The 19808-nt window shown below is 38.9% G+C and overlaps 1 protein-coding gene across 5 annotated transcripts in view; it reads right to left on the reverse strand.

Annotated features, from left to right (window-relative positions):
* Positions 1-19808, reverse strand: part of CLCN3 (chloride voltage-gated channel 3) — a 100433-nt gene that overhangs the window by 45478 nt on the left and 35147 nt on the right. For 2 of the 5 annotated variants that reach the window (XM_062213518.1, XM_062213515.1), the window contains exon 1: positions 18845-19081. The exons of the other annotated variants lie outside the window; for them this stretch is intronic. In XM_062213518.1, the coding sequence (XP_062069502.1) occupies positions 18845-18923 (79 nt within the window). In that variant the 5' untranslated portion in view covers positions 18924-19081. Of the gene's footprint in view, positions 1-18844; positions 19082-19808 lie in introns of those variants that run through there. 5 annotated transcript variants of the gene reach the window in all.

Raw genomic sequence — 19808 nt, forward strand, 5'->3', positions numbered from 1 at the left:
ATCAGTGCAGGTCTGGCCATTGCGGCTAACTGAGGAGTGAACCAGTGGACAGAAGACCTCTCTCTCTCTCTCTCTCTCTCTCTCTCTCTCTCAGCCTCTGCCTCTCTGTAACTCTGACAAGCAAATAAATAAATAAATAAATAATTTTTAAAAAATGGCCACCTCTAGGGACCATAATAGTTAGAAAAAGCTGTGCACAATATTTTTTTACTTTATACACATACACACACACACACAAATATCTGTATCTTATCGATACACAGACTCCCATCTCTGTGTATATCTGTATATCATATATCTAAGTGAAAGTAGAAAATAAGAGTTTATAGTTATATACAAGGAAAATTATTTTTCTAAATAAGGGCACACTATATTTTCATAGGAACATGAACAGAAGAAAAATTCTAGTATAAATCAATCACCATATAAATGAAAAGAGCACAAAAACGAACACAAGGGCCCAGACTCTACTTCCTGAAATCTAAGCAACACTGGACAATACATTAAGTATCTGTCAGCATCCATGAGAACCACATGATACATACTACAGCTTACATAATGCAAGGACACATTTTAAATGTTTACAAAGCCCTGTATATATCATTTCCAACAGTGATGTTAGCATAAGTGATTATAAAATTACATCCTCAAATCATTTATCAGAGATAGAGATTTTATGCCAAAAAACAGTAACTTAAGAAGGTAAAGCCACCACCTGCAGCACCAGCATCCAATTTGGACACCAGTTTGAGTCCTGGCTGCTCCACTTCTAATCCAGCTCTCTGCTATGGCCTGGGAAAGCAGCAGAAGACGGCCCAAGTCCTTGGGCCCCTGTACCCACGTGAGAGACCCAGAAGCTCCAGTCTCCTAGCTTCAGATCACTCTAGGTCCAGCTGTTGTGGCCATCTGGGGAGTGAACTATCAGATAGAAGACCTCTCTCTCTCTCTCTCTCTCTCTGCCTCTCTCTAACTCTGCTTCCAGATAATAAATCTTTTTTTTTTTTATTTAAAAAGGACATCATTTTAATACAAATATAGCTAATTATTTAATACAAACTATATGGAATGGCACTATACTTGTATTTCAAGGAAAGATGAAAAAGTAAAATACATGAGACCTGTTCATTTCCTTCTGACTTTCAAGAAATGAAGCAACTGGGGCCGGCGCTGTGGCACAGCAGGTTAAAGCCCTGGCCTGCAGTGGACCGGTTCTAGTCCCAGCTGCTCCTCTTCTGATTCAGCTCTCTGCTATGGCCTGGGATAGCAGTGGAAGATGGCCCAAGTCCTTGGGCCCCTGCACCCACGTGGGAGACCCAGAAGAAGCTCCTGGCTCTTGGCTTCAGTTGGTCCCAGCTCCGGTCGTTGCGCCATCTGGGGAGTGAACCAGCAGATGGAAGACCTCTCTCTCTGTAACTCTTTCGAATAAATAAAAAATAAACGTTTAAAAAAAAATGAAGCCAAATTTCAAGACTATTCTTGCATCTTTCTATAATCTTTCTGGTTTAAACTGACTGACTTTTGTTTACAGATAAAGAAACAATCACAGGAGTTGGAGTTGTGGCATAGCAGGTAAAGCCACCACCTTCAATACCAGCATCCTACATGGGCACTGACTGGTGCCCATCCTGGCTGCTCACTTCCATTCCAGCTCCCTGTTAATGTGCCTGGGAAAGCAGCAGAAAATGGCCCAAGTCCTTGGGCCCCTGCACCCAGATGAGGCTCTTGGCTCCTGACTTTGGCCTGGCCCATTCCTGATCATTGCAACCTAATGAGGAGTAAATCAGCAGATGCAAGATTTCCCTCTCTCTGCATAACTCTACATTTCAAATGAATAAATCTTAAAAAAAAGAAACAATCATAAATGTTAAGTCACTTAACGAAACTGTCATGTGGCAAATCCAGAAACTGAACTTTCCCTAATCACTCTGAACACTCTTTAAACAAATCAAGAGAAATGTCTTAAATCAGAAGAGGGTGGGGTGAAGGGATGCACACAGAACCACAGTGCCAACACTAGCACTTCATTTCATCACTACAATACAAGCCAAAGAAGCTATACTATAGGCTGGAAGCTCTGTTTCTTGATAATTCAAAGAGATTATAAGAACAAAACTTGAACATAGAAGGGATTAAATAATGCAATAAAGTAAATTGTTTATTACTTAAATATCTATTTGTTTTTACCAGGTATCATAGGGTTCTCTCTTATTTCTATATTTAATTAATACATCTGAATGTTTGGTTTGGAAAGGTACAAAATCTCTAAAAGGAGAATAGCATATTGTTTTCAGTATTTTGGCAGAAATATTCTAGAAACAAATAATTTACCATTCTTGACTAAGGGTTTAAGGTCCAATTCTTAGTGCAAAGCCAATGTTCATTTACATAAAACACTTTATAAATTTAAAGCTTTAGGTTCCCTAGTCTCCACCTCCCTCCACTCACATATCCTGATTTTATTCAGTAAACTTTGTGAAAGTTAACTGAATGGCTACAAATTTTCTTAAGAAAAAGCACTTGAAAAAGAAATATAATAAGAATATTTAAAATACCTTAACAAACCTGAGAATCTCTGATTCTGCTTTCCATATAAGTATGGTTTTTTTTTTAATAAATAAATAAATCTTTTTTTTAAGATTGATTTATTTATCTGAAATGCAGAGTTACAGAGAGGCAGAGGCAGAGGCAGAGAAAGTCTTCCCTCCAGTGGTTCACTTCTCAAATGGCTCCAATGGCAAGAGCTGGGCTGATCCAAAGCCAGGAGCCAGGAGCTTCTTCCGGGTCTCCCACGTGGGTGCAGGGGCCCAAGAACTTCAGCTATCTTCTACTGCTTTCCCAGGCCGTAACAGAGAGCTGGGTTGGAAGGGGAGCAGCAAGGACTCGATCCCATGCCCATATGGGATGCTGGCACTGCAGGCGGCAGCTTTACTCACTACACTACAGCACGGGCCCCTGAGATCTATTTTCAATTGACTTTATACACATGTGATTAACTCTAAGGAGTTCAACAAATAGTATGAAGGAAAAGAAAAGAAAAGAAAAAAAAAAACTGTTCCTTGACAGTCAATACAAGGGTTTTTCAAGCCATTGCTTCTCAATGTGCTTATTTCAATTCTATAGATTGCCTTTTAAGTGCTCTATTAGTTACCACAGATCAGGGAGAACATATGGTATTTGTCCCCTTGGGACTGGCTCATTTCACTAAGTATGATGTTTTCCAGATTCATCCATTTTGTTGCAAATGACCAGATTTTATTATTATTATTATTTATTTATTTATTTATTTATTTGGGACATGCAGAGTGGATAGAGAGAGACAGAGAGAAAGGTCTTCCTTTTTGCTGTTGGTTCACCATCCAATGGCCGCCGCGGCTGGCACATCGTGCTGATCCAAAGCCAGGAGCCAGGTGCTTGCTTCTCCTGGTCTCCCATGCAGGTGCAGGGCCCAAGGACTTGGGCCATTCTCCACTGCCTTGCCGGGCCATAGCAGAGAGCTGGCCTGGAAGAGGGGCAACCAGGATAGAATCCGGCACCCCAACAGGGACTAGAACCCGGTGTGCCAGCGCCACAAGGCGGAGGATTAGCCTGTTGAGCCACTGCGCCGGCCCAGATTTTATTTTTTAACCACTGTGTAGTATTCCATATAGTACATACCCTATAATGTCATTATCTAGTCTTGCCAAGTATTTAGGTTGATTCCATGTCTTAACAATTGTGAATTAAGCTGCAATAAACATGGGGATGCAGATAACTCATTTATTTGATTTCATCTCCCTTGCATAAATTTCCAGGAGTGGGATGGCTGGGTCATATGGGTAGGTCTATATTCAGACTTCTGAGGAATCTCCATACTGTCTTCCATAGTGATTTTAGCAGTTTACATTCCTGCCAACAGTGGATTAGGGTATCCTTTTCCCCACATTTTTGCCAGCATTTGTTGTTTGCTCATTTCTGATTTACCCCTTCTAATGGGGGTAAGGTGAAACTTCATTGTGGTTTTGATTTATATTTCCCTGATGGCTAGTGATCCTGAACATTTTTTCATACGTCTGTTGGCCATTTGGATTTCCTCTTTTGAAAAATGTCTGTTTAAGTTCTTTGCCCATTTGTTAACTGGGTTGTTTGTTTTGTTGTTGCAGAGTTTCTTGATCTCGTTACATATGCTGGTTATTAATCCTTTATCAGTTGCATAGTTTGCAAATTATTTCTCCCATTCTATCAATTGCCTCTTCACTTTCCTGAGTGCTTCTTTTGCAGTATAGAAGCTTGTAGATATTTAATATTAACAACCAATTATAAGTCTAAACTTAAAATAACCATACTAACCAATAATTATACTCACACCAGTGTTATTTATGTAATCAGCCTTTATTGTTTTTGCCCACCTGGTACCCCTTTTCCCTTCTTTCTATAATGGAACACAATTATTTTAGGAAACTTCTATCCATCACAGAATGCAGTTTTGGTGTGTGGGGGTCAATGAACGTCCCCACCCCTCCTCAACTAAGGAAAAGGCACAAACTCTAGCTCCTGGAAATTTAAATCTGAGCATAGTGACACAAAGATACTTGGAGCCAATTAAGTGTCATAACTGAACCTTCGAAAGAATATAAAATAGTTCTTGCCACATAGACCCACAGATCTTTGAACATAAGAAAGTATAATATGAATGTAAGTAGCTCTCAAATTTCAGACAAGAAAAAAAAAATCAAACTTTTTTGTGGAGGACTATCAGATGCCAGTGACTGACATTTGTACTATCTAATTCTACTACCTTTTGGCTGAAATAAACAAAAAAGACTGGAAATAAATATCACTCTCCTTGCAGAGAGGTCCGGTAGAGAAATTCCAAGGCCTTAATGAAATGTGAGGTCAGAAAGACATAGAGTCAGGGAGGCCGAAATAGCTCAGTTGGGCTAGCGTTAGACTGAAGAAAGACATAGAGTCAAATTCCAGCTCTGCCAACTATTAGCTGCAGCATAAGTTACATATTAACGTCGATGAGGTACCATACTTTTCTCAACCAGCTGCAGCGTATGATGAACAGATTGCAGATAAATATAGCTTCTAATACTACATTGGCAAACAGTAGTTAATCAATGAACACAAACTATTATTTTTGCTCAAATATTTTGGTGTTTAAAGCCCCAAGGCTGAATTACATTACCCATATGGCATTAACCTTAACCACAAGGTTAACAAAAGTCCCAGAAAAGAAAAAGTGTCATAAACTTGGACAGTAAATTTTTCTTACAACTGAATATTGGACAAAAAGCCTATGGATTTTTTAATACCACTATGGACATAGAAACAAATTTATAAAATGCATGGTAAATATGCCAGTTTTCAATCATGGACATTTCATGGTTCTTATATCACTAAATGAAATATCTCAGCAAGTAAGGAAAAGAATCCAATCAATGAAGTGTAACAAGTCTGCAACTTACTCAGTAACATTAATAAGAAAAAGTCTAACACTGTTTATTTTACTGTTTTCCACACAGAAATTTACAAAATTTAAGGATGCCTATGGATATACAAATACATTATTTACTGGATTTGTTATAATCAAAACAAAAGACTTTACAAATTATATGTAGAAAAATCAGGTTTAAGATTATTCAATATTCTTTGAAGAAATAGTTCCTTAAAGGGAAATAATTATCATTTCAACAAATCATGCTAGGACAACTGGCTAGCCACATGCATAACAGCAGAACTGGACCCTACCATACACGAAGACGGACTCAAAATGGGCCACAGACTTAAATATAAGAGATAATATCAAGAAATCCTTAAAATAAAATGTAAGACTAACTCTTCGTGACTTTGGGTTAGGCAATCGTTTCTTAGATATAAGACCAAAGAATAAGTACAAAAGATAAATTAACTTGACTACATCCAAATTAAAAATATCTTTCTCACACAGAGGCCAGATGCTATAATCTTGCTCATGTCTAATTCAAACAATAAAAACTAATATTCATTGAGTACTTAACATGTGCCAGATATTGTTCTTAGTATGCTATTAATATTAGTTCATGTAATCCTCACAACAACCTTATGCAATGTTATCTCGAGCTTATAAATTTGAAAAACAAGGCAGAGAGTTAGGAAATATGCCCAGGGTCATACCACTAGTAGGTAAGGAACACAGATTCAAGTTCAAGCAGTCTTGAGTCTACATATATTTCTGAATCACTATACAATAAAGCCCAAGAATTAATTTCATGGTTGGTTTACTTGCATATTTTAAGATATGTGGATATTCTTTTCTTAGAGAAAGTTAACACTATTAAATGGTACCTAATCCCAAAACACATGTGTGCATGCACTGCTTTTGGATAATTAATGTAACCTTCACCATCAATATTCCTTTTTGCTTTTGGTTCCAGACCACTTTTGCCTATACTGTTTGGGAAGCTGCAATAAAAACATACCACATTAGTAGTCATGGGCACGCTGCTGCTCTGGTACTTACATCCCATTGCTTTAGCAAAACCCATGACAACAACACACCCCTATTTTCACCCTCAGGTTGCTCTAGATTAATCTTATACCACAGAAAGGCTATCTTTATTCCATGCAGAGTTAATTCGCACTCCAGGGATATACTTAGGAACCTGTTTTGAAAACTTTTTTGACTATGGCCCACAATAAGAAACATTTCTTCCTGACATACTATGTAGGCATGCCCCAAAGTAAAGTCAAAGTTTAGGAAAAACTACTCTTATTACTTGGTATATAATTACACTTAACTACTTGGGATATTTCACCTTATTTTCATTTTTTTTTTTAAATTTTTTGACAGGCAGAGTGGACAGTAGAGGGAGAGAGAGAAAGGTCTTCCTTTTTGCCGTTGGTTCACCCTCCAATGGCCGCCGCGGTAGGCGCGCTGCGGCCAGCGCACCGTGCTGATCCGAAGCCAGGAGCCAGGTGCTTCTCCTGGTCTCCCATGGGGTGCAGGGCCCAAGGACCTGGGCCATCCTCCCCTGCACTCCCGGGCCACAGCAGAGAGCTGGCCTGGAAGAGGGGCAACCGGGACAGGATTGGTGCCCCGTCCGGGACTAGAACCCGGTGTGCCAGCGCTGCAAGACGGAGGATTAGCCTAGTGAGCCACGGCGCCTGCCTTTTTTTTATTTTTAATACTGGTTACAACCCAACTGATTTCATGATCAACATGCTAAAATCTGAAGTTCAAAAAAGACTGAAATGACAGCCGGCACCGTGGCTTAACAGGCTAATCCTCCGCCTTGCGGCGCCGGCACACCAGGTTCTAGTCCCGGTTAGGGCGCCGGATTCTATCCCGGTTGCCCCTATTCCAGGTCAGCTCTCTGCTATGGCCCGGCAAGGCAATGGAGGATGGCCCAAGTCCTTGGGCCCTGCACCTGCATGGGAGACCAGGAGAAGCACCTGGCTCCTGGCTTCGGATCAGCGCGATGCGCCGGCCACAGCAGCCATTGGAGGGTGAACCAACGGCAAAAAGGAAGACCTTTCTCTCTGTCCTCTGTCTCTCTCTCTCTCTCACTATCCACTCTGCCTGTCAAAACAAACAAACAAACAAACAAACAAAAAAAACCACTGAAATGGGATCCGGGCAAGATGGTGGAATAGGCAGGGAGCACACTATTAGTCCGGGGGAGAGACAGTTATATATAAGTGGAGATACTGCAGGGTCAAGGAAGAGTAGGGGATGAAACAGCAGTGGAAACTCTTCCGGAACTAGTGATTCACAGTGGACCTGCGTGGAGAGCGTGGGAGCCCAAGTTCGGGACACCAGCGGCAGACTCAACACACCAGCGCTGGAACGCGAGGTGAGCCAAACCTCAATAGCCCGAGACACCAGCGGGCAAGCGGAAAGAGGAGACTGAAGGGAACGAGGCTTGAAACTCCGTGGGGAAAAATTCACCAGGCTAACTAGAAGAGAGAGAGGAAAAAAATTAAAAAAGTGACCAATACGGACACAAGTTTCTCTCTCTCCGCTCACCTCTCAAAGGCGAGCAAGACAGAGCAGGCGCCATTTTGGACGTACGTCATAAGCAGGGTGACCTCAGGTCTGCACCGGCCCTGAGCCTAACAGAAAAACCGGACTCTGGGGGGAGGGGTGAAATAACAGGAGATTAGCATCTAACTTGGTAACCCAGTGGGAGACTGTAGGAGAACTGGAGCCCACATTGAGGGTATCAGAGATTCCCTGTGTCGTCCTTGGGAAAGAGCTTCCGATCTCTGGCTCCTGTGGGTATATCATCTGCCTGCTAACTACCTCCAATTACGTTCAGCTGTGTGGAATTACTTCCCTTTTGAATCAAAAAAAGAAAGAGAGATTTACCACACCTAACCTGGGAGTGTCATCTTTGACACACCCTCAACCCTGAGGAACCAAACACAGCTCTCAGTCCACACTCATCTCAAGCCTCTAAGGCTCCACTGAAAGCAGACAGTCCACTTAATATAGAGCCATACTGTAACAAGAAAAAACACCACAGTGAAGAAACCAAATATCTCCAACATGCCAAACAACAAACGCAAAAACCAAGCTAACAAGAACAAGGAAGACACTATGACGCCCCCAAATGAAAAAGACATCCCAATTCAAGATTATGAAGATGATGAGATCGAAGAAAAGCAAGAAGCGGATCTCAAAAAATTGATAAGAACATTAAGAAGTTCTCAAAAACAAATTCTTGAACTACAGAAATCCTTAATGGACAAGATAGAAAATCTCTCTCATGAAAATGAAATATTAAGGAAGAATCAAAATGAAATGAAACAACTAGTGGAACAAGAAACTGTGATAGTGACGAGAAATCATAATGAAATGAAGAATTCAATAGATCAAATGACAAACACATTAGAGAGCCTTAAAAACAGAATGGGTGAAGCAGAAGAGAGAATATCAGACTTAGAAGACAGAGAACAGGAAAGGAAACAGGCAAACCAAAGAAAAGAAGAAGAAATTAGAAATCTAAAAAATATTGTCGGGAATCTACAGGATACTATTAAAAACCCAACATTCGGGTTCCAGGAGTTCCTGAAGGCATGGAGAGGGAGAAAGGATTAGAAGGCATTTTCAGTGACATACTAGCAGAAAATTTCCCAGGTTTGGAGAAGGACAGAGGCATCTTAGTACAGGAAGCTTATAGAACCCCTAATAAACATGACCAAAAGAGATCCTCACCACGACATGTTGTAATCAAACTCACCACAGTGAAACAAAGAAAAGATCCTAAAATGTGCAAGAGAGAAACGTCAGATTACTCTTAGAGGATCTCCAATTAGACTCACAGCAGACTTCTCATCAGAAACCCTACAAGCTAGAAGGGAATGGCGAGACATAGCCCAGGTACTAAGAGAGAAAAACTGCCAGCCCAGAATACTATATCCTGCAAAGCTCTCATTTGTGATTGAAGGTGAAATTAAGACTTTTCATAGCAAACAGAAACTGAAAGAATTTGTTGCCACTCATCCTGCCCTGCAAAAGATGCTTAAAGATGTGTTACACACAGAAACACAGAAACATGGTCACCAATATGAAAGAAGGTAAAGGAAGGAAACCTCACAGCAAAAGATCACAGGAAGCTCAATTTCTCTTTGACATAGAATTAAACTCTGAAGCTCTGTTAAAGCAATGTGTTAAAGTAATCTATTATGTTCTCTTGATGTCTGTTAAATTCTAATTGTTCAAAAACAGCTGAATTTTTATTAAGAGCTATGGGTTATTTAAATATGTGCTTATTTTCAAAGACTTGAATAATCACCTTGTAACAATGATCAAATTTGGTCTATGTTATGTCATGATTTTAAGGAATCTTATTTCAACCAGATATTTTGGATTTTGAGCCTTCTTGGCATTCTTGACAGGCATTCAAAAAATCAAAGTTTCAAACAATCTGGTCTCTAAAATTTCCAGTAAATCCTGGACTTTGGTTTTTCCAGTTTGGGCCCAAATGAAAAAAATCAAAGGACCTATGTCTCTCATCTTATAGAGACACCAACTAATCAGTCTATTTGGATTATATTAGAAGGACTGTCAAGATGTGATGTGGTACCTGACTTTAAGTTTCTATAATGGAAAATGCTATTAATACAAATGTTTGAGAATTAAAATGTCTAATGATCTTGTGTTACTAGACATGATAGTTATCTTAATGAGAAAGCCCCAGAGGCCTAAAGGGTTAAATACTTGTAAAATCCTACAGGTGCTTTCAAAAATACTGTGAAGTAAGCAAGTGCCTCTTGTTGGTTGATGAGTTTATAATTTTAAACATGGAGACTTAAAGTCTTTTGTCATCCACAGTTATATATGATTTGCTGCTCATAAAACTAAAGCGTTGTTGGTTCTGTATTTAGCTGTCCTCCTATAGGTTCCTATGGACTTTTTCCAGCCACTTTTATTGTAGTCAGTACTTTGGGATGGCTCTGTAAACAGATGAAGCCAATAATGTATTAAGAGTACCAACTGAGAGAAAGTATGGTTAACTGAGGTTACTAAAAAGAAAAAGCAATTCAAATCAATTGGTAATCTACAAAAAGAGTTAAAGATTTTAAAAGCTATTATTAAAATTGCTATATTGGTCTATTATACTATATTATATGTGTGTACATATTGTACGTCCACATGGGGAAATTTTATTAAGAGTTTTATTTTAAATGGCTTATAGATAAGATTGTCCATAAATTTAAGCTGCTAAAATCAATCAAAGATACATTTTAATTTGAGTGACCTGAATCTGTGTATCATATGTTTTAAACGTGTTGGTAGAAAGAAACGAAAAACATTTTATATGTTTGTGCTCAAGTTTACTGGCTAAACAAACTACACCATGTTAGATATTTAAGAGGTGTTCTCAAATACATTATTCTTAAAATTTATAGAAGGCATTGGACCTTCTGGTAAATGTTTTCTTAAGTTGTTATCTAGTGGTTGAAACGGTTTGCTAAGTATTCATGTGATATTGCTATTGTCAGCAAGCGATCTAGGACTTGCTCCCTCATTTCTCTATTCTAAGCCCAACTTGTTCTTTCATTTCTCTATTCTCTTCAAGGTAGGAAACTAATTCTATTATGAAGGAATCTGTAGGACACACAATTTAATCTTTAGACCTTATAAAAGCGATGGCTAACATTTTTCTGTAATAGCATAGCCAAAATAAGAACTTAAATAATAATCTCATAGCTAGATTCACTTCGCCATCAGCGAAGTATACAGTAAGTAGAAAAAACCTCCCTTTCAGACAAAAGGGAAAGAAAGTTTTAAAGTGAGAATATAATTTTCCTCATGGGCATTGTCTACCTTAGAAAAACTACTACAGAACATGCCTGTGACTATAGACTTGTAGTTCAGGCCACCGAAGATTAGAGATGGGACTTGGGCACTCCCTTGACTTGCATCCTCTGGTCTGCTTTAACACAAACCAGGAGGAAAAGAAAGCTAGGCATCAGAAGCAATGGGTGGCAGGCCTATTAATGGCTGACCTGTACAGTGATCTGCCCTCAAGGAGACCCAACAGGCCAGTCCACTGCAGTGGCTTTCAATGTGGTAAGCCTGGGCTTCAGCAGAAGTCAGCTTGTGAAGAGCCCTGGCAGCTCTGCCAAGAGTTGGATCACTGGAAATGGACCTGCTCTGGAGTCGAAGGATGCCCAGGTCAGAGCCACAGATCTTATTGGCTCTAAGCTGAAAAGCCCTTCACTCAGCCCAACTTCCAAAGTGACCACTGCAGCTGAAGGTATGGTCAAGTAGGGTCAGCAACATTGCAGGCAGAACTGTAAATTTCTTGTTAGAGATGCCCCCTGCCTTTACCTGGCCAGCTCTCCTCCCAGCCCAGCCAAGTCATGAAAGTCAACAGAGTGCCTTCCCCTAGGAGGTTCACACCTCCCTTAGAATATACCCCAAGTGAAGAGATAGATAGGTCTGGGCCTCTGAATTTACAAGGCCTAAAGCCCACCAGATTATTATCAAGCCCCTTCTGTCAGGTTCTATTTGCCTCTCAATCAGAAAAATTACTTGTAGCTTAGACAGCACCTTTCTTAGCTCCTCTAATAATGACTCTGTCCTTTGTTCTAGACCCTGTCTAGTGCACTTGGGCCTCATTCCTTTGTAATCATAACCTCTACTCTACCTCCAATGGCTCTACTCCCAACCTGTGTGTACTGATGGTCCTCTTCCCCACTTAATGCTGTATAATTGTTCAAACCTGGTAAATGCCACTCTTAGGATCATTGGTTATTATCCTCACTCTGTCTTTTATGACCTTGTCTAAATATGATCAGAGTCGGCAAACTTGGAAGGCTTCCAGAGCCTTGGCAACTCATGACGACAGCCTAGGATGGTTACTGGCGCCATAAACTAGAGTGTCAATTTGTTGGGTCAACAACAGGAGCCACTGTGCACTTGCTCCTCCTGTGGGATCTCTGTCCTTAATGTGCTGTACATTGTGATTTAATGATATAACTAGTACTCAAACAGTATGTTTCACTTTGTGTTTCTATGTGGGTGCAAACTATTGAAATCTTTATACTAAATTGATCTTCTGTATATAAAGAGAACTGAAAATGAATCTTGATGCAAATGGAAGGGGAGAGGGAGCAGGAGAGGGGAGGGTTGCGGGTGGGAGGGAAGTTATGGGGGGGGGAAGCCATTGTAATCCATAAGCTGTACTTTGGAAATTTATATTCATTAAATAAAAATTAAAAAAAAATAAAAAATAAATAAAAAAAAAAAGACTGAAATGGGGCCAGCACTGTGGCACAGTGTGTTAATGCCCTGGCCTGAAGCACCGCATCCCATATGGGTGCCAGTTCGAGACCTGGCTGCTCCACTTCTGATACAGCTCTCTGCTATGGCCTGGGATAGCAGTAGAAGATGACCCAAGTTCTTGGGTCCCTGCACCCACATGGGAGACTCGGAGGAAGCTCCTAGCTCCTGGCTTTAGATTGGCACAGCTCTGGCCATTGCGGACGATTGGGGAGTGAACCATCGCATGGAAGACTTCTGTCTCTCTGCCTCTCCTCTCTAACTCCTTCAAATAAATAATCTAAAAAAAAAAAAAAACCTAGAAAAAATTAATGAAATTATATGCTTTCCTACTAAAAAAAAAAACTTTATATTCCCACCCACTTACCCTCAACATATATCTGTAGAACTAAAAAAATTAAATAATTACTGAACTTTAAACTGAGTTCATTAGTAAATTTCCCATCAGCATCAGCCCAAGTCTTTTGTCAAAAGAGAACACTCAATTTTACACGAAAAAAAGGGTATATAGTTATAAGATTGTGACTTGCTATACCTCTGAAGTCTTTTGCCATTTAGGCTCATACTACAGACTACTATCCTCAGACACACATAAAATACATATACATTCTTTTAAAAAATGATAGAAGAGGGGCCAGTGCTGTGGCATAGCAAGTAAAGACACCACCTGAAGTGCCGGCATCCCATAAGGGTGCTGGTTCGAGTTCTGGCTGCTCCACTTCTGATCCAGCTCTCTGCTATGGGTCCAAGAAAGAAGCGGAAGATGGCTTAAGGCCTTTAGGCCCCTGCACCCATGTGGGAGACTCAGAAGAAGCTCCAAGCTCCTGGCTTTGGATCAGCCCAGATTCTGCCTTTGTGGCCATTTGGAGAGTGAACCAGCAGATGCAGGACCTCTCTTTCTCTGCCTCTGCTTCTGCCTCTCTGTAACTCTGCCTTTCAAATAAATAAGTCTTGAAAACAAAATGATGGAAGAAGGAAGGCAGAGACTCAAAATGCAGTTGCTTCTGTGAATTAAGATCAGGAAGTCTAATCCCCACTGTATATTTTTCTCCCTTTGTGACCTCACTGATAAGAAAAGGTCATCCTGGAATGGGAGGAGAAAGTAAATGTTAAAAATTGATAGTGAGGGCAGGCATTTGGAGAAGTGGTTAAGAGGCCACTTGGGACACTCAATATCCCATATTGGAGTGCCTAAGTTTGAGTTCCAACTCTGTTCTGAATTCCATTTCCCTGCTAATGTACATCCTGGGAGGTGGCAGGTGATGGCTCAAATAGTTGGGTCCCTGCCACCATGTGGGGAAACCTGGATTGAGATCCTGGCTCTTGGATTCAGCCTGGCTCAGTCCTGGCTGTTGCAGGCATTTGGGGAGTGAAGCAGCAGATGGGAGATCTCTGTCTCTGCCTTTCAAAAAAAAAAAAAGGCTGACGGTGGAAGCTCCAGAAAACCAGCAGACTTCCAAATCAAAGATTAAAAAGGTAATGGTGAGGAGTCAGCATTGTGGTGTTAAGTCGCCCCTGCAGTGTCAGCATCCCAAATGGGAACTGGTTCAAGACCCGGCTGCTCCACTTCCAACCCAGCTGCCTGCTAATGCTCCTAGGAAAGCAGTGGAAGATGACAGATCTTCTATCTGTTGGTTCATTCCCCAAATAGCCTCAAAAGCCATGTATGAGACAGGCTGAAAAGCCAGGAACTGCATCCTAAACTCCCACGTGGGTGGCAGGAACCCACGTACTTGAGTCACTCTCTATTGCCTTCTCAGGTGCATTAGCAGGAAGCCGAACAGATGGGACTCGAACTGGCAAACCAATATGGGATGCCAGCAATACAAGCAGCGGTTTAACCTCCAAGACACAATATGGCCCCTACATAAAATAAATTTAGTGATAGGGCTCTGTTTTATACTACTGTTTTAGGATATAAAGAATTTCTAACACCAAATAAAAGACCTCTACTTGTTCTTTCAATTACAAAAACTTACATGGATCAGTTTTTAGGAAGAGGTTTAACTTTCTGCTTGGATAAATGGTATAGGAAAAGTACAATAGGATTTGAGCCCTAAAAATCACTTTGCAAAGAGCCTACAGACTGTTCCTCTGGCAATATCATATAATCCTATATCAGGACTTCCAAATAACATGCAAAAACTACTACTACTGCCGGCACCGCGGTTCAATAGGCTGATCCTCCGCCTTGCGGCGCCAGCACACCAGGTTCTAGTCCCGGTTGGGGCACCGGATTCTGTCCCGGTTGCCCCTCTTCCAGGCCAGCTCTCTGCTGTGGCCCGGGAGTGCAGTGGAGGATGGCCCAAGTACTTGGGTCCTGCACCCCATGGGAGACCAGGATAAACACCTGGCTCCTGCCTTCAGATCAGCGTGGTGCGCCGGCCGCAACGCGCCAGCTGCGGTGGCCATTGGAGGGTGAACCAACGGCAAAAAGGAAGACCTTTCTCTCTCTCTCTCTCACTATCCACTCTGCCTGTCAAAAACTAAAAAAAAAAAAAAACAACTACTACTAAAAACACTAACTATTGATACTTTTAGCAGAGAAATGATCAAATTCACCTATCGTAACAGGAACGAGAAAGCTTTACTTGAATACATCACAGAGCTCGTGAATGTCAAGCAATGACTTCGGGCAGAAATTTGAAATACTAATGTCCCAAATCTTTATTTCTTTTTTTAATGTTTAATTTTTTTAACTTTTAATTTTTAAAAATTCCATTTAGGGTATACAAACTTCATGTATTTCATGCATACAAATTTAGTGAAACAGTGACTCCTCCCCAACTTCCCTCTCTCCTACCCACACCAAACCTTTATTTTAATGGCAAAGCTGCCCTTTTGGTGGTTATGACCTCTAGAATCTGGCACTTTTTAACCTTTCTATACTATTCCCCTTACTGATTCACAACAAAACTATTATATTGGTTTTACTATAACAAAACTAACCAGAAAGAAACATACAAAGCATTTGCTCTCATTCACTCTTTTTATCTGCCAGCAGCATTGCCCTATCAAATTCCTGGATGTACTTGAAAACATCCTACTTTAATAACACTTGTCAAAAGGACACTTATCTCTTCCTCCCCTGAAGTCCCACAAAAAAATGCAGTCTATACCATTCAGTAGAAATGTATTAACTTCCTAGGGATTTTGTTTCTTTGTTTTTTGACTTGGGGAAGCTCTTTTATGCCCTTACCTGACTTTAAACGTAACTTATTTCAGAGATCTACACAATAAGATGCATTATACACTCATTAGAGAATGAGCCAAATCTAGTTTGAATCCTAACTTTTCCTTTATAGTTCTTTACCTCAGTTTTGTCAACTGAAAAGTAGAAATTGTAACAGGACCTACTTCACAAGTTGTGATAAGAATTAAAATAATTTAATACATGTAAAGCACTTAAAACAGTTTCTGGCAAACACTAAAGTTCTACCGTTAACTATTACTAATATTACTATTATGCCCACCCCTATTCTCTACAGCATTTAGCAGTGCTTTATATATACATAACAGCTCAATAAATACTTTAAGTGAAATAATGTTCAATTTTTCAAGACCCTTCATGGGATAAATGAAAGCTCAAGGCCCAAAGGATCAAGCCCATTATAAGGCTTGATTGAATTCAATCCCTCCAACTATTTAAATTTTGTGAGCAAATTACTCTGTAGTCTAAATAAGCCAAGTTCATTTTTTTTATTTCCTGATAAGATTGTTTCTATATAGTAAATTTAACCCCAAAGATGACTTTCTAAAATAATAATTTTAATTTCCAATTTATCAATAATATACTAATCGTACTTTGAATCTGCTTATACCTCCAGCCTCTATATTATTCATTCAAGTAAGAAGCTTCATTATTTACCATCTTACCTAGAAAAACAATACAGTGTGAAGTTTAATATATCTGACAAAGGTACTCCCTAGTTCTAGCACTCAAGGATTTAGTAATTAAAACCATGTTTACTTTACTGATACCCTTTACAATTTTATGCTTTATCTGTCTCTTCCCTATCATGCTGAAGATCTATTTCTAATCATTGGAGTTTTGTCCTCACAGGAAAGCTGACTCAGTTTTCTTGATTTATGTTAGCTGCCTATCTTCACGGCACCAGTTCCTTTGTGTTGACCCATGGCTACAATGGATCATAAATTATGGAAAACAAATAACCTCTTACTCATGGATACTAGGATACTACAGCATGTTTTAGATAAGACAATATAGTCAAACAAGCCTGTTAAATGACTGATTTGTACTATAAATATACAATGTTACTTTTCAAATAGTGCTGACATATTAATAAAGTAGGTCTCATGAAGGGATGTGAACTTTATTTGAGCTGCCAAGAATGGGCCTGACCTTAAGCACAATTCCCAGAGGCTTATTTACGAAAATATTATACAAATAAAAATACTGTATTTTGGTAATCACCAGTAATCACACCGACTCTCTAAAAATTAAGTTTTGGTTTATTTCTTATTATTAGCATATATTAAACAGAGACAGAGTCTGTAAGTTCTAGCAAAGACTGTCAAGCCAACACAGGGAATTTAAATTTCTCAAGCTCAAGTCTTATGGCTTATCATCATTAACAAACGGATGTTATAAAGGCTCAGAGAAAAATTTAACCTGTTTTGTTTCACAGTTTAATTACTGATTAGCAAATAATGTGACATTTGAACAGTCACTATTCATTCACCTTGATTCCTATGTTAAAAAACCCCTACAGAAAATTGATGATGAGAATATAGGAAAAAAGGAGAACATTTGATCACAATGTTAAGAACTAAAATAAAAAAAAAAATTCTGAGTGGTGAGATAATGAGAAATTATTTTCTTCTTTATGCTTTTAAGTATATCTCCAAAGGTTCTAACATAACATATTGGAATTTTATAACTCTGTAAGCACTATATATATATATAAATCTTTGTACAGTTCTTTTTTCAAAATGTAGAAAAAAGCTTTTACTAACTATATAATACTACAGGATAAATATTACAACTGTTCAGAGTCTAAAATAATATCAAGCAGACATAATGCAATCAATAATATTTATTGAATTTATTACAACTTTTAAATTAATAGCAGTTAGTAGTTTTAAAAAAGCGTCATCAGAATTCAAAGAATACTTGAAGCACTCACAAAGTGGGATAAATATGTTCAAGAAAATCATGACTTCCTTATTTACTTCATAAACAAAAGTTTGCATTAAAACCATAAGGTTTGCAATATCATGAGGTAATTCAAAACTAACAGGGCTTATAAAATTCAATTATTTTCCACAGTAACAAATGCCAATCTATTTACAGAATAATCAATTTAAGAAAAAAAATGAAAAATGGGCAGTTTATTCAACATACAATTAATGTTAAGAAGACTGAAGCAGTGTCTGCCACAAGATTTACATCTGTACTGGAAGCCTTTACATTCTTCACTAACTGTTGATTTTCATTTGTTTTTAATATGTAAAACTAACCTAAATGTATTTTATCATATCAAATTTTACAAGATACCTGTAGCAATGTAGTACATTAATAAGCTGAAATGAATATTAAATGAAAAATATTAATGTAAAAGTGTGTTCATCTTTGTCATTTTAAAATGTTATAAAACATAAATAGAGTTTTTATTATAAATTTACTTTGTGGTATAAAATCTACAAAGTAACTGGTAGCACAGAAAATATAACAGTACATAGATACTAGATTTCTCTGTGTAAATGAAAGGAAACACAAGTTTTCTGAAAGAAGAAAAACATGACTTTTTAGGTGCCAACCGCCGCAACTTTGGTTAGCTGTAAAAGAGGATTAATTCATTTTTGTGGTTAAATAGAAAGAGGATTTTCACACAGAAGATGGAGTCGGAGGCCGATGTGATCTGAAGCAGTATTAATCTGCACAGAGAAAACAATCGGGGACTACAGAACCATTCTGACGCTGGCATTTTCCCCTCACTAACAACCCAGGGCAACCAACAACATACTGCAGTATTTAAAGGACAAACAAGAACCTATTTAAACCAGAGAACCGCCCAGCCGCATGCAAAACATACCAAAGGAGGATTCATAGCAAGGGGATGGTATTACCTCTTTTATGTAATTCCCTCAGGGGAATATTGTCTCCTCCCCCGTCATAAGGCAAATAAGGATCAGAAGAAGCATCCATGACTGGAATTTTTAAAAAGAAGAAAAAAAGAAAGAAAGAAAGAAAAAAGCTTGCTAGCTTAAGAAGACAGTGGCATTTCTTCCACCCCTGCAACAGCAGGCAAGGGAGATGCCATATTTGATGAGGGTTAGAACTGTAGTTCCACTCGCTAAAGCAACTGGGTTCTTCCACAGTGGATGATGTCATCAAAGGGAAATTATTGCAGCCTGGTTGCTAGTGGCTACAATCAGGCCAGGCTTAGAGGCGGAACAGCCTTCTTAATCAGGTCCTGCTACGTAAGATGATGACTAAGCTCCAAGTATAACAGACAAAACTGGTTTGAGAATTTTAAAGCACTCACAGTGTAGCTTCTATAGCATGAGTGGCAACTATGACAAAACAATAGAAACATTATTTCTTTTTGATTTTAAGATAAGCATAAGGGAAATAAAGTAACAGAGATGTAGAAAGGAAATTCTAGAGGTAGACAATGCCCTTTTATATTTCTAATACAGAAAAGTGGGAACAACACTCTAATAAGGTAGAGAGATTTTCTAATATAAATAGTAATTTCATACAGGAATGATATGAGTCATAACCAAAGCTATAAAATTCCAAGATTTCTCAACGGTTTGATTTTAAGTCTATACTTCATTGTCTAAAACATTCAGAAGGCTTCTACTGAGGATTAAAAAAAAAAAAAAAAAAAGCCTGAGTAACTGAAGTTGAATAGTTTTTTACCTCACTTTCTAATCCCCTCCAGAACCCTCTGGTTTCCCTCCTTCAAGGAACTAGTTGGTGAGAAACTTCAGCTTTTAAGGAAGAAAAAAAAAATTATCAACATACCAAGTAACCTGTTGTGTGTAGCAACTGTGCAAAAAAAGATTATGAATAGATTTTTTTCTG

Source organism: Lepus europaeus, chromosome 16 (assembly GCF_033115175.1).
Source record: "Lepus europaeus isolate LE1 chromosome 16, mLepTim1.pri, whole genome shotgun sequence".
Taxonomy (NCBI): Eukaryota; Metazoa; Chordata; class Mammalia; order Lagomorpha; family Leporidae; genus Lepus; species Lepus europaeus.